Here is a 12,829-nt window from a genome sequence, read left to right on the forward strand (position 1 = left end):
ATATTGTACATGACGTATATGTCATTTTCTTGTTGTTGTGTTATGTATTTGTATATAAATAATAATACGATACTGCAAGTTGCAAGTACCGTGTAGTGCATAGTTTGCGTACATAGATATTGATTACTTGGGATCGCGGTATTTTCGCTCTTTCGGCGATATCTGGTATTCGCTGTTTAGCAAATTCGCGCAATCTTCCCGTTCAAAATTCTTGCCTTTGTAGGTAATGTCTGATTCGGAAGATACGGCGCAGCTGTTGGGTTCAAAACCATCCGATTTCCGTAAACCCTTGATTTTGAATACTGACAATGTAAAACCCAGAGAGAAAACTGAGGGTGTTCTGAGTATCAAACAGAATAATAATGCGTTCGAGCTAAATGGACGCAAACATGTCTTCGCGAAATTCACGCCGATCCAATATTATGTGGAAGGATCAGTTGCCTTTCTGGCCGGACTTTCCTTTGGATTTGATATGACAATAGGCACCAATCTCCTTTTCTCCCTTGGCAGTATTTTGGATCTAAATTGCTTTGAACATCGAATGCTAATCAATGGTTGGATAGCCGGAGCCATCGTTGCTACCCTGTTTGGAGGTAATAATGTTTAAATAGTTATTTTAAATCACGTGATTAATGAAACTTCAAATTATTATTTCGGTAAATATTCGTAATCACTGGCCACGGATAATACGAAATATTTTGAAATAAAACCTTCTGATTTACCTTAATTACTATAAAAGGAAACTGCATTTGGGAAATTTTTAATTTTAGCATTTTAATTTTTAATTACGTAAAATGTAAATTCGCTTTCGTTGTATGGGGTGACAGGTATTTCAAATAATTTCTGTCAATTGGTATAACTGATTCTACATAAGAAAAACAATGGCGGGTAATTTTGTTTACAATATTAGAAATGAAACAAACATTTTTTATTCTACCAGCCAGTATAAAGAACATTTTTGAAACGAAAAATGTGAAGAAATAAATAATATAATATAAGCAAACCTTTGATCAGAATTACTTGGGAGTTGCACTGTTATCATGTTAATATTAGTTAGATGTAGATATTAATCAGAATTAAAAGAGAGCTGTACTGTTGCGCTAGCATGCTGGTTTTCATTGTCATTATGTTCATCGTACCCAACCTAACCTAACCTACCATGACTCAACCTAACCTAACCTAACTTATAATAACCTAACCTTTTAAAAAAATATTTCAGGGGGGGGGGGGGGGGGGGGGGGGGCGCTGGGTTAACATACACAGATTTTTCTCCATTCCAGTGCCTGATTACATTATATTATTAATTCTGTTTTTCATAATTACGCGCCTTATGAATTTACCCCACGAAGTCGGCTACAATCGCATGTAGCTGATGCTAGTATTAGGTCTACCAACACTATGGCGGCAGACTGTCCTAATATGTCATAATATAAGATTGCGAAGTGCAATTTTATTAAACTTTGATCGGCTGTGTCTCCCTCAATTTATTCTTCCGCGCCTTAATTCTTTTTTTAATGAGTTTCTACACACTTTTCTCATCTAGAAAGTGCATTTTTATTCAATTCCCAGAGTTTGGCGTAATCTGCATTCCTCCCAACTTTATTTTAAATCAACCAAAATAGCACCTTCCTAATATGCATAGAGTAAATGTTTTGTTAGCAATCTCTAAGACATAGTCTCTAGGAAGCTAACTACAACTTACAAAAACGTGGAACATATTTTTAGTTTGGTTAACACAAACAAAAACAGTAAAATCATTCTAGGTTGTGTTTATATTCCTCCTTCATCTGATCAAATTATTTACAGAAACCATATGGATGAAATTCAAATACTAAAATCTAAATATCCCGAAACAAAAATGATCATTGCAGGCGACTATAATCTACCAAACATTAATTGGGATCCATTATCCTCAGATTTATCTAGAAATAATAACTCCAGCATATCTGACATCGAAAGAGAAATACTCGAAATGTCCAACTTTTTAAACTTAAATCAATTAAATGATAACAAAAATAGCAACGACCGAACCCTGGATCTAGTTTTTTCTAATATCAAATCTGTTACTGTAACTAAATCCTCAGAAATTCTCCTTCCCTTATACAATTACCATCCATCCTTAGATATAACCATAAACAACACCATATGTGAAAATCCTAAAATCAAATTAATGTCTCATAATTTTCATAAAGCAAATTACACTGAAATTTGTAACTTCCTACTAAATGTTGATTGGTCATTTCTGAATGATGGCGAATTAAATGACAATATCGAAAATTTTTACTGTATCTTAAAACAAGCCATTAAAAGTCATGGACCTGTTACTTCACGTAATACATCAACTTTTCCTAAATGGTTCACCATTGATCTTATTAACTTTAAAAAAAAAAAAAGATTGCTCACCATAAATTCAAAACAATAAGAACACTCGATGATTATACTGAATTTCACAAATAGCGTAAGCAGTGCGCTGTAATTTCAGATAAATGTTACAAGAATTATATAAAAGAAGTTGAAACCTCCATAAAATCTAATGTTAAATCTTTTTTTAATTATTCTAAATCATTACAAAACAACTATGCATCCATCCCTAGTATTATAAACTATGGTGGTAAGACTTGTTCCAAAACTGAGGATATTGTTAATCTATTCGCTGCCTTTTTAAAAGCGTATATGAGGATGATATCTCTGTTGACAGTGTTCCTGCATTTTTCACTGATATTAACTTGCAACTATCTGATCTATTAATTGAACGCAATGATATCATAGCCTCTATTAATCTCATGGAACCAAAAACAAGTTCTGGTCCCGATAATATCCCACCCATATTTCTAAAAAAATGTGTAAATAGTCTATCCTATCCATTGTACTTAATCTTTAACAAATCTCTTAAAACAGGATAATTCCCTAATAACTGGAAATCTAGCTATCTCACTCCAGTGTTCAAAAAGGGTTCTAAAAATGATGTATGCAATTACAGACCTATTTGTATTCTATCTAATGTACCTAAGCTCTTTGAAAAAATCATTCTAAACAAAATATCCTCTAATATTAAACACGCTATTACCAATTGCCAACATGGGTTTGTCTCATCTAGATCTACTCTCACAAACCTTACAGTATATGTAAACTACATAAATACAGCATTGACTAACAGGAAACAGGTAGACTCCGTATATACCGAGGCGTTCCATAACGTCTGCCACAAAATACTAATCAATAAACTTTTCAAATATGGGATAAGTGGTAATTTCCTGGCATGGTTGATCAGTTACTTATCTGATAGATCACTTTTTGTTAAGATTAATGACTGCACACACTTGGGAACTTTTATTCTAAAATCGCAGATACTTTTAATATTCTCCTTGTAAAGTATAAAGCTGCACTAATAACACATTTTAACGCCACTTATTTTAATGAGGTCACTACATAACAGGCTATTGTCATTGCTTCTTTCTTTACTGTTATTTTATTTGTTATGTTTTAAGTAAATTTAATTCTTTAATTTTAGTGCAGTATCAAAATTTAATACTGCACTATGTATATGTAAAAAAATAAAATAAAAACTTTGTATGTAAATGGCAATTGTGCCGTAAATTCTAAATAAATAAATAAATGGCAATAATGTCTCTAGCTTCTCGTATGGTATCAGGCATACCAACATAAGAAAATGTTATCAACAGAAATTATGTTGGCTGTCATCCCACACAACGAAAGCAAATTTTCATTTTACGTAATTAAAAATTAAAATGGTAAAATTAAAAATTTCCCAAATGCAGACAGTTTCCTTTTATAGTAATTAAGGTAAATAAAAAGGTTTCATTTAAAAAAAATATGTATTAAGCGTGGCCAGCGATCCCAAATCGTATTAAGTGTGGCCAGTGATCCCGAATAATTACCTCAAATTTAAGGTATGTTTGAATGTAACCATTTGTAAATTATCCAATTTTTTTCTTATTTATAGGATTCATAATGGATAAATGTGGTCGCCGCGGTATGATGCTCGGTTCATCTCTGATCCTGTCAATAAGCTCTCTCTTGGGTGTGATGAGTGGGACCTATTTAATTCCATTTATTCCACGCTTCCTGTCTGGATGTTCAGGTAATCTTTTTTTTATTTTTGAAATAACTTAGGCTAAGGACTCACAGAGCGATTTTTACCCGCGCCCGCCGCGGTTGCGGGCCCGCAGCCTTTGTAGAATGCAGATATTTATGTAAAAAATTAAAGCACATTTCACGACGCGTTTTACGCCCGCGGCGTTTGCGATTGTTTGCGGGGCCCGCTGCACCGGCGGTTATCTTGCACCGGCGAGCGCGGGCGCGGTCCCGCAGCCGCGGCGGGTTGCACCCGCGCGCTCTGCGATCGGTTGGCGGGCGAGTTAGTGGAACTCAACTGATCGTTTAACTGCCCGTCTTGCAACCGCCCGTCTTGCGATAATCAACCGCCAAGATTGCGGGCGATAACCGCGACAGCTGCGTCACCGCAAATAAGTCCGGTCTCGTGAGTTTTGAAAATAAAACGCCATTCCGCCACCGCAGCGGGCGCGGGTAAAAATCGCTCCGTGAGTCCTTAGCCTTAACGAGTAAAACCTAAAATTGTAATATGTAATTTTTGAAGACAATATTAGCGAACGAAAATTTGAAACAGAAAAATCAGAAAAAAATACAGGCAAATTTAGGATATGAACCCAGGACCTTCGCCTTGCCGGGGCGTTGCTCTCCCAACAGCGCTAATCTGTCCCTATGTCCTTCGCTCATATTTAACTGTATCATACTTCGAATAAGAACTATGTACCAACATGATCTTCATTTTCCTAATCCATATTTTTATTGGCTGCTATCTTTATAAAATTTTATTTTTTTGATTTGCGTATTATAATCGTTATAAAATGTTACCTATGTCCTAATACAATTATACATATATTATTAATTTTTTTTTATTATAAATCAATCACATATTTTCGTAATTTATGTTTCAATTTGTTTTATATATTCTTCTAATTTTATTTCCTTTAGTAATTCACCAAATATCTTCAAGCCTCCGTACATCAACGACTTTTGACTCGGTTTTTTTTCTGAAGGGAAGCCTTATTTCATAACTTTTTCTCGTCTCATGTGTGATGCAGGTTTTAAATTTTTCTTATGAATTCAATTATTTAGTAGATTAAAAATAAAATATTAAGGTAAATAATTTGTTTAAACAAGAAGATAATTAACTCCTTCAACATTTCCTTAATTTTCGTGTATCTGTTTTTCTTCAGTTTAATTTTCGTAGCTCTATTTTGTAGTATTGTTATTTTTTTAATTAATCCATCGTTGGCTAAGAATAGAATGCTGCTACAGTAATTGACGTGTGGTACAATGATTGAATTGTATATATTTTTACTGAAGACTGTGTTTAGGAATCTTCTAATACTTTCCAACAACAAAATTTTTTTGAAATAGTATGAAAATCTAACCAAGTTTGGTTATTATAATTCATAATGATTTAGGAAGGAAAGAGGAATTAAACTTTTATATTTTGGGACAATTTTGGAAATATTTTTCCAGCCTGACACAGATTGATAAAAGTCATGCTACATCGTTTTGTATTATGTATGGTGAGATAAATGATTTTAACAGTGTTATAAAGAGAGAACACCATGCTTTGTATTTAAAAGTTTACCATAAAAAATTGAAATAATTCTATGAAACAACATTTAGCATTTCAAAAATATTTATCATGGTTTGCAAATAATTTTTTATTTATTTTTTAATATAAAATGAAAAAAAGTGACATTAACTTTTGTGTAATTAAATGTGTTTTTTAGGTTCATGTAAAGTAATAATTACAGTGTACACAATAAAAACATCAGTAAGCGTAAAAAGTTTATCATTAAAAAATTTATAATATTTTTAATTGCATAATTTGTCGATTTGTATTACAAGAGTTTTTCATCTGCTTTCCAAACAGTGGAATTGTTTGGAATTGAATATAATGCGAAAATAGTTAAATAAAAAATACACTAAGTTACGAAACTTGTGTGAAATCGCAAAAATCCTCAATCTCAATCTGCCAACAAACAAGGACTTTTCATTGTATGTTCAGCTCATGATGTATGGTTTATTGAACATTCCAGTGTGCAGTCTGCTGATGGTCCAGTGGGTGTACATAACAGAAACTTGCCGCAGTGAGGTCCGCACCCGCCTCCTTGCGTGCCAGCAAATTTGTCTGCAGATGGGCATTCTGCTCTCCGGCCTGGTGGGAATACAGAATGCCACCACACAGGACAACCAGTTATTCCACATATTCACAGGTTTCTATTTAGATAAATGCGAGGATTCAAAGTCAAACAACTTTATCTACAAAAGACATCAATAATTAGTACAGTAGAACAAAACGGCGAAAATTGAGTTCCTCGGCCGCCCCTTCAAATTCGGGTGGTATCTTTGGAGTAGACTCGTATTAATACCAATTATTCCCGTATAAATCGAATTTTTGCAGCCGATTTCCGTCGCGATCGGCCCTTCAAGTTCAGTTATTCTAAGCAAATTCATAAAAATACCACACATTTCCGCGTAAATCAAATTTTCGCGGCCGATTAACGTCGCGGCCGGTCCTTTAAACTCGGATATTCGAAAAATATGATATATTTACGCGTAAACCGAAATTTCGCGGCCGATTTCTGTAGCGGCCGATCCTTTAAATTCAGATATTTGAAGTAAATTTCGTAAAAATACGTCAAATTTCCGAGTGAATAGAAATTTTGCAGCCGATTTCCGTAGCGCCGGATCTTTTAACTCAGATATTCAAAGTAAATTTAGTAAAAAATACGATATTTTCCGCGTTAATTGAAATTTCGGAGCCGATTTCCGTCGCGCCGGATTTTTGAAATTCAGGTATTCAAAATAAATTCGTAAAAATGCGATATATTTCCGCGTAAATTGAAATTTCGGAACCGATTTCCGTCACACCGGATCTTTGAAATTCAGATATTTTAAATAAACTCGTAAAAAATGATATATATTTACGCGTAAATCAAAATTTCGCGGTCGATTTCCGTCGCGGCCGACCCTTTAAATTCAGATATTTATAATAAATTCGTAAAAATATAATATTTTTCCGCTTAAATCGAATTTTACCAGCAGATTTACGTCGTGGCCGGCCTTTTAAATTCAGATATTCGAAGTATATTCATAAAAATGTGTCATATTTCCGCGTAAATTGAAATTTAGCGTTCGAATTCCGTCGCAACCGACCCTTTGAATTCAGATATTTGGTGTAAATTCATAAAACTACGGCATATTTCCGCGTAAAATGAATTTTCTCAGCCCTTCAAACTCGGATATTCGGAAAAATTGGAAAAAAATACGACATTCCAGTGTAAATCGATTACGATTTACAAAATAATAATACTAATTAGGGCGATGTATAACCACGTAAAAATACACTTTTCGGCATTTTACCGTTATGGCTGTCTTTTAGATTCAGATTTACGAAATTTTATGATTTATTTTCGCAAAAATCGAAGTTTTTCGAATTACACAAACAAATTTTCGTGTACGGACAAAAAAAAATTTCGAATTACGAATTTCGAATTAAAAATCATTTTGTATGAAAAAAATTTTCAGTGGATATTTTTTTGGCGAAAATTTCGAATTACGCGTTTTTTCAAATTATCGGGGTTCGAATTAACGGGGTTCTGCTGTATTGGCATATTTTTTTCTTAATAACATTGTTTGACTTTAAGTCCTTGAATTATTAGTATGTGTTTTTGTAGATAAAATTATTTGACTTTAAGACCTAGAATTATTTGTTTTTAATGGTCCCTTTAGGCATAAAATCCACCATAAGAACCACCTTATGGTCCCAAAAAACAGATGATTCTCCGGCTGAATGGTTAGTCTTTTTGGTGGCTGGAGAAGATGAATGACGCCACTGAAATATGTCTTTTGGATTCTGGGGTACAGTGACCCACGTCTAATCCCCCGTCAGAGTCCATAAAAGCTTCTTCTATGCAAAACAATCTAAAAATTCAAACGCGGCAGTCACGTGATTTTGACGGTGCTTCAGTGTGAGCATTCTGGGCACCCATCTCGCACACAACTTCTTGTAACCAAGTTTTTCTGACACAATATCAATACCAAGGAGATTTCGAGTCTCCCATTCCGTTAGGATCCCCCCTATCACGCCAGGTGCGCCAACTTTGAAACAACAAATTTCCCCGGCAGCAGAAGCCCTTGTAACCTTACTTTCTGGATGACCCATATATATATTTAGAAAATAAAAAAATTATTTATTTATTTAGAATTAACGAAACAAGTGCCATTTACATACATAATAGTTATTGACCGTCTAGTACAATATAGAGAGAAGAAAGAAAAGAAAAATTATAAGATTATATAAGTAAACAAGACAAAAGAAAAAAATAATATACATTAGTACAAATTAAGTGAAAGCAATGAAGAAAAACCAAATTACTATGTACATATATATTTAAAAAAAATACGAAAAGTTTTAATTTATTGTTTCAGGAATGATCTTTGCAACCGGCATAAGCATTTTCATCATCACTTATCTCTTTCTCCCTGAATCTCCGCACTACATCATATCAAGAGAGGCCGGACTAAACCTAACGGAGCGGCTGTACAAGAAGGGTGACTCCGTGGGCAGGAACGAAGAGAACCTAGGCAGGAACGGAGTGATGTGGGCTCTGTCCAGGTCCGTTGGGCTGGTGATTCTCACACAGCTATGCGGCAGGACTTGGGTGCTCTGGTATGCCCCGAGGCTCTTTTCTCTGGTTGGTGCATGTTACAGCATCGCAGACAGCACTGTGGCAATAACCACCTCTATTGTCAGGGTAAGTTTTCATTCACTTTCATTCACAAATTCACAACCCATTCAATGTGCCCCAAACCAAACAAGTTGTTTCTCCTACCTTTTGCAACCCTGCTATATATATGCACTACAATAACCATATTTGTTATAAATTGGTGGGATGTCTTGTTTATTTAATTTATTTATTTATTAAAGTGGAGGATATTGCAGATCCCGTGAGGATCCCTATTTTCCTGCATATGGATTCCCCTGGATTCTGTATCGGCAAGGGTTTTACCATCGGAAATTCCTCTTTGTTTGGGTTCCCTGAAGTTCCCTTGGTTTCTGCCAGGCAAGAGTCCACCAAGGTGGTCTCAGTACTCCTCTCTACTCTCTTGTGGTTACTCGAAGGCCCCGAGAAGGAAGAGTTCACTGAGTTGGCCTCAATTCTCCTCCCCACTCCCCCTAGGTTCTCCAAAGGCCCCTATCGAAGTTAATTTTATTGTTTGAATGGTCATTTTTTGTCCCATGAGAGTACCTAGGGAAATAAAAGATCCACCCCAGCAAAGTCTCGAATGCTGGGGTAAGGTCTAAATACTCAGAGACGTGACGCTGTATCTCAGAGGCACTGTTTGTGACACTGTTCCCCGGTGTCATCAGCTTAAGCACCTTAGCTTGGGATGGCTATTGCAGGTCGTGATTCCACTCCCTGAGCGATGGTGTAATGTCTTAAGTGTTGGGTGACTTGAATTATGCATTCTACTGTAATGTTTTTTACAGATTGTGGACAATAGGCAATTTACCCGTCAATAGCAAAACAATCTTATGTTTGGGTTGGCCAAGCTAATGGACAGACAGGTTTGTCTTGTTTTAACGTTTCACAAACGCCATTCATATTGAACAAACATTCATATTGAAAGTTGACGTGATATCACAGTGGTCATATAGCTGATGCTCAAATTTTGTTTTTCATGTGTTTTTTGGAGTGCTGATGCCAACCCTTATGTATGGTAGTGAGGCATGGAACCGGCCGAGGAAAGATGAAAGTAGACTGAATGATGTAGAAATTATACTCATGAGGCATATATATGTGCGGTAAAACCTTGTATGACCATGTTAGAAATATGGAGATCCCGAAAGAATGCAAGGCTGATATAACCATAATGGATAAGATTAAGAAAGGGAGACTTAGATACTTTGGGCGTGTATAGTGGATGAACGATGAAAGGAGTGTAAAGAAGATATATAACGCGTAAGTGAATGTTAAAAGATGTCGGAGATGCCCAAGGAAGACACGGCATGATTGAACCAAATTCACCAGTCAGTAGCTGAGTTGACATGTGTCAGATTACCACCCAGGCGTTGTGGGTTCAATTCCTCTGTTGGCTATGTTTATCTATAATATGTACTAACCTATCATTGCAAAAGCAATATCTAATGCATCCAAACTATTTAAATCGCTTGTTCTTGATCAAATATACCCTTATAGCACAGGTTCTTAAACTTATTTCGACCACCGCCTACTTTGAGAATAAACAAAAATTTAGTGCCCCTCATATTTTTTAACTTATCTTTTTACATTACTATATGTTGCATATTTTAATAACAGTTATTGCAAATATAATTTTTAAACATGCATTATATTATGGATAAGGTAGATAGGGTGTGACCCATATCCTATTTCTAAACACTGAACTGAAGGTGGATAGTCCGATACAGTTTTCCATACAAACTTTGAGGAACCAATGACAGTGATAGAAAAGGTATAATTCCATTATTAGTATTTTACTTAATTTTGAAACTAACATTAATAAACTGTTCATTTAATACCATCACTATGCGACTCATAACTCGCCAATCATGTTTACAGTCAATATTTAGGATAATATTAAGTTTTCTTTTGTTAAAACTAAGCAAATATTGATAATTGTCAAAATGTCACACTTAAATGAAGCCAATCCTTCGCAAATGATAGCTCTCTAAGTGCCCTTCGCCGAAGGATACCTACGATGTGAGTTTAAATATTTTTAAGTGTTATCTTGTACTACGGTTTTTTTTTTTAAATGTCTCTTCCGACCGACTCTACGACGTCAGTTTCGCCGCCGGAAGTCAACCGCGTAGCTGTGCGAATTCCCCCGTTCTGCCCTAACGATCCGGAGCTGTGGTTCGCGATGGTTGAGAGGAGTTTTGAAGCTGCAGCAGTGACGGTGGAATCGACGAAGTTCGGTTTTATCCTTGGGGCCCTGGATCCCACGTACGCCCAAGAGGTCCGGGACATTATTCTCAACCTCCCTGAAGTCGGAGCGTACACCCTGCTCAAGAGGGAACTCACGAAGCGCTTGAGCTCTACCCAGGAGCAGAAGACAAGGAGACTCCTGGAGCATGAGGAGAGGGGTGACCGAAAACCTTCGCAGTTTCTTCGTCATCTACGCACCCTTGCGGGCAGCGCAGTGCCTGATGAGGTGCTGAAGACACTTTGGATGGGCAGACTTCCGCGAAGTATGCAAGTGGTTCTGGCGACACAACAAAGCACCCCTAGGAACGTTTCCCAGACCATCAGCCAGATTCGAGATTGTGCACATAGACATCATCATCATGCCCTCATCTGAAGGATGCCGATACTGCCTCACCTGCGTAGATAGGTTTACAAGATGGCCAGAGGCTTTCCCGATTAGGAAGCAGGAAATTTCAGGATCAGGAAGCAGCAACTGTGGCGCGTGCTTTCTACCAGGGGTGGATTACTAGGTTCGGTACTCCACTCCGAATTACTACCGATCAGGGAAGGCAGTTTGAGTCGAGGCTGTTTAGGGAGTTAAACTGCCTGGCAGGTACGACTCAAATACGTACCACGGCTTACCACCCTGCGGCTAACGGCATGGTCGAGAGGCTATACCGCCAGCTTAAGGCAGCGATCAAATGCCATCAGAATGACCGCTAGACTGAGGTGCTTCCCACTGTGTTAATGGGAATCAGGGCAGCTTGGAGGGATGATCTCGCTGCCACTTCGGCCGAACTGGTGTACGGCGAGCCACTCCGTTTACCTGGAGAATTCCTCGTTGCTCGGCCAGCGAACGATGACAGCACCAGCGACTTCCTCAAAGAGCTGAGACAACATTTTAATAACCTAAGACCGGTTGAAGGTTCCCGACATAGCGAAAGGAAATGCTTCGTTTTTAAAGACCTTCCCGCAGCTACCCATGTATTTCTAAGGGACGATACCGTAAAAAGCCCGCTTCAGCAACCCTACACTGGCCCTCACCAAGTCGTACGCAGGAACGAAAGGACGTTTCCCATTTTAAACAGAGGAAAGGAGGTAACGGTGAGCATAGACCGCCTCAAACCTGCGTACATTGCCCAGGAAACAAGGGAACTACGCAAGGAATAGGATCAACCCTTCCTATGCCCGCTACCAACCCGGATCGTACTCATACGACCACACATTCCGGTAGGCGTGTTCGTTTTCCGGACTACTTTACTACATATAAAAAATCAATCGTAAAACTGTAAAAATGACACAACTTCACAGATCGTTACTGTTCAGCTGATGATACCGATTGGACACTGACATTATCAACTTCGCTTCCACTTTCACCTTCATATTCTTCTTCTACTTTTTCTTCATCCGACCCGGACGAAGTTGTTGCCGACTCAGGATTATCTACGTTTTCTTCTTCCTCAGCACAGTCAATTGGATGTTTGCGTTTGCGGGTACCAGATAGGTTTGAAACGTTATGATGCGAAGCAATCTGCTCATCCGTGGAAGAAAGGGTTTTCTTGGGAGCAACTTGAGAGCCTCTTTCAGAGGAAAGAAGTTTCCAATTGTGTGCCACAAATGTTATTTTCCCTGCTCTTTGAGTTGTTAGACGATTCCTCCGTGTTGTATGAATGCGACTAAACGTGCTAAAAGATCTCTCAGTGGCTGCTGAAGTAATGGGAGCAGTCAATATTCTTATGGCAATCTGTGACAAATCAGAACATCCGCACATCCCCTTCCACCAGGTCACTGGCGTGATTTTATCGACACACTTCCAT

General features: G+C 37.3%; 1 protein-coding gene across 1 annotated transcript in view; it reads left to right on the plus strand.

Annotated features, from left to right (window-relative positions):
• The window catches only part of LOC149418497 (solute carrier family 2, facilitated glucose transporter member 10-like), a 25,812-nt gene continuing 12,983 nt past the window's right edge, over positions 1–12,829 (plus strand). Inside the window, exons 1-4 of the mRNA XM_089638818.1 lie at positions 1–593; positions 3,965–4,102; positions 6,120–6,296; positions 8,515–8,840. Coding sequence (XP_089494944.1) covers positions 227–593; positions 3,965–4,102; positions 6,120–6,296; positions 8,515–8,840 — 1,008 coding nt within the window. The 5' untranslated portion in view covers positions 1–226. The remainder of the gene's footprint in view (positions 594–3,964; positions 4,103–6,119; positions 6,297–8,514; positions 8,841–12,829) is intronic.

This window comes from Hesperophylax consimilis, chromosome 13, assembly GCF_061612785.1.
Source record: "Hesperophylax consimilis isolate HC1 chromosome 13, BYU_Hcon_1.0, whole genome shotgun sequence".
In the NCBI taxonomy this organism is placed as follows: Eukaryota; Metazoa; Arthropoda; class Insecta; order Trichoptera; family Limnephilidae; genus Hesperophylax; species Hesperophylax consimilis.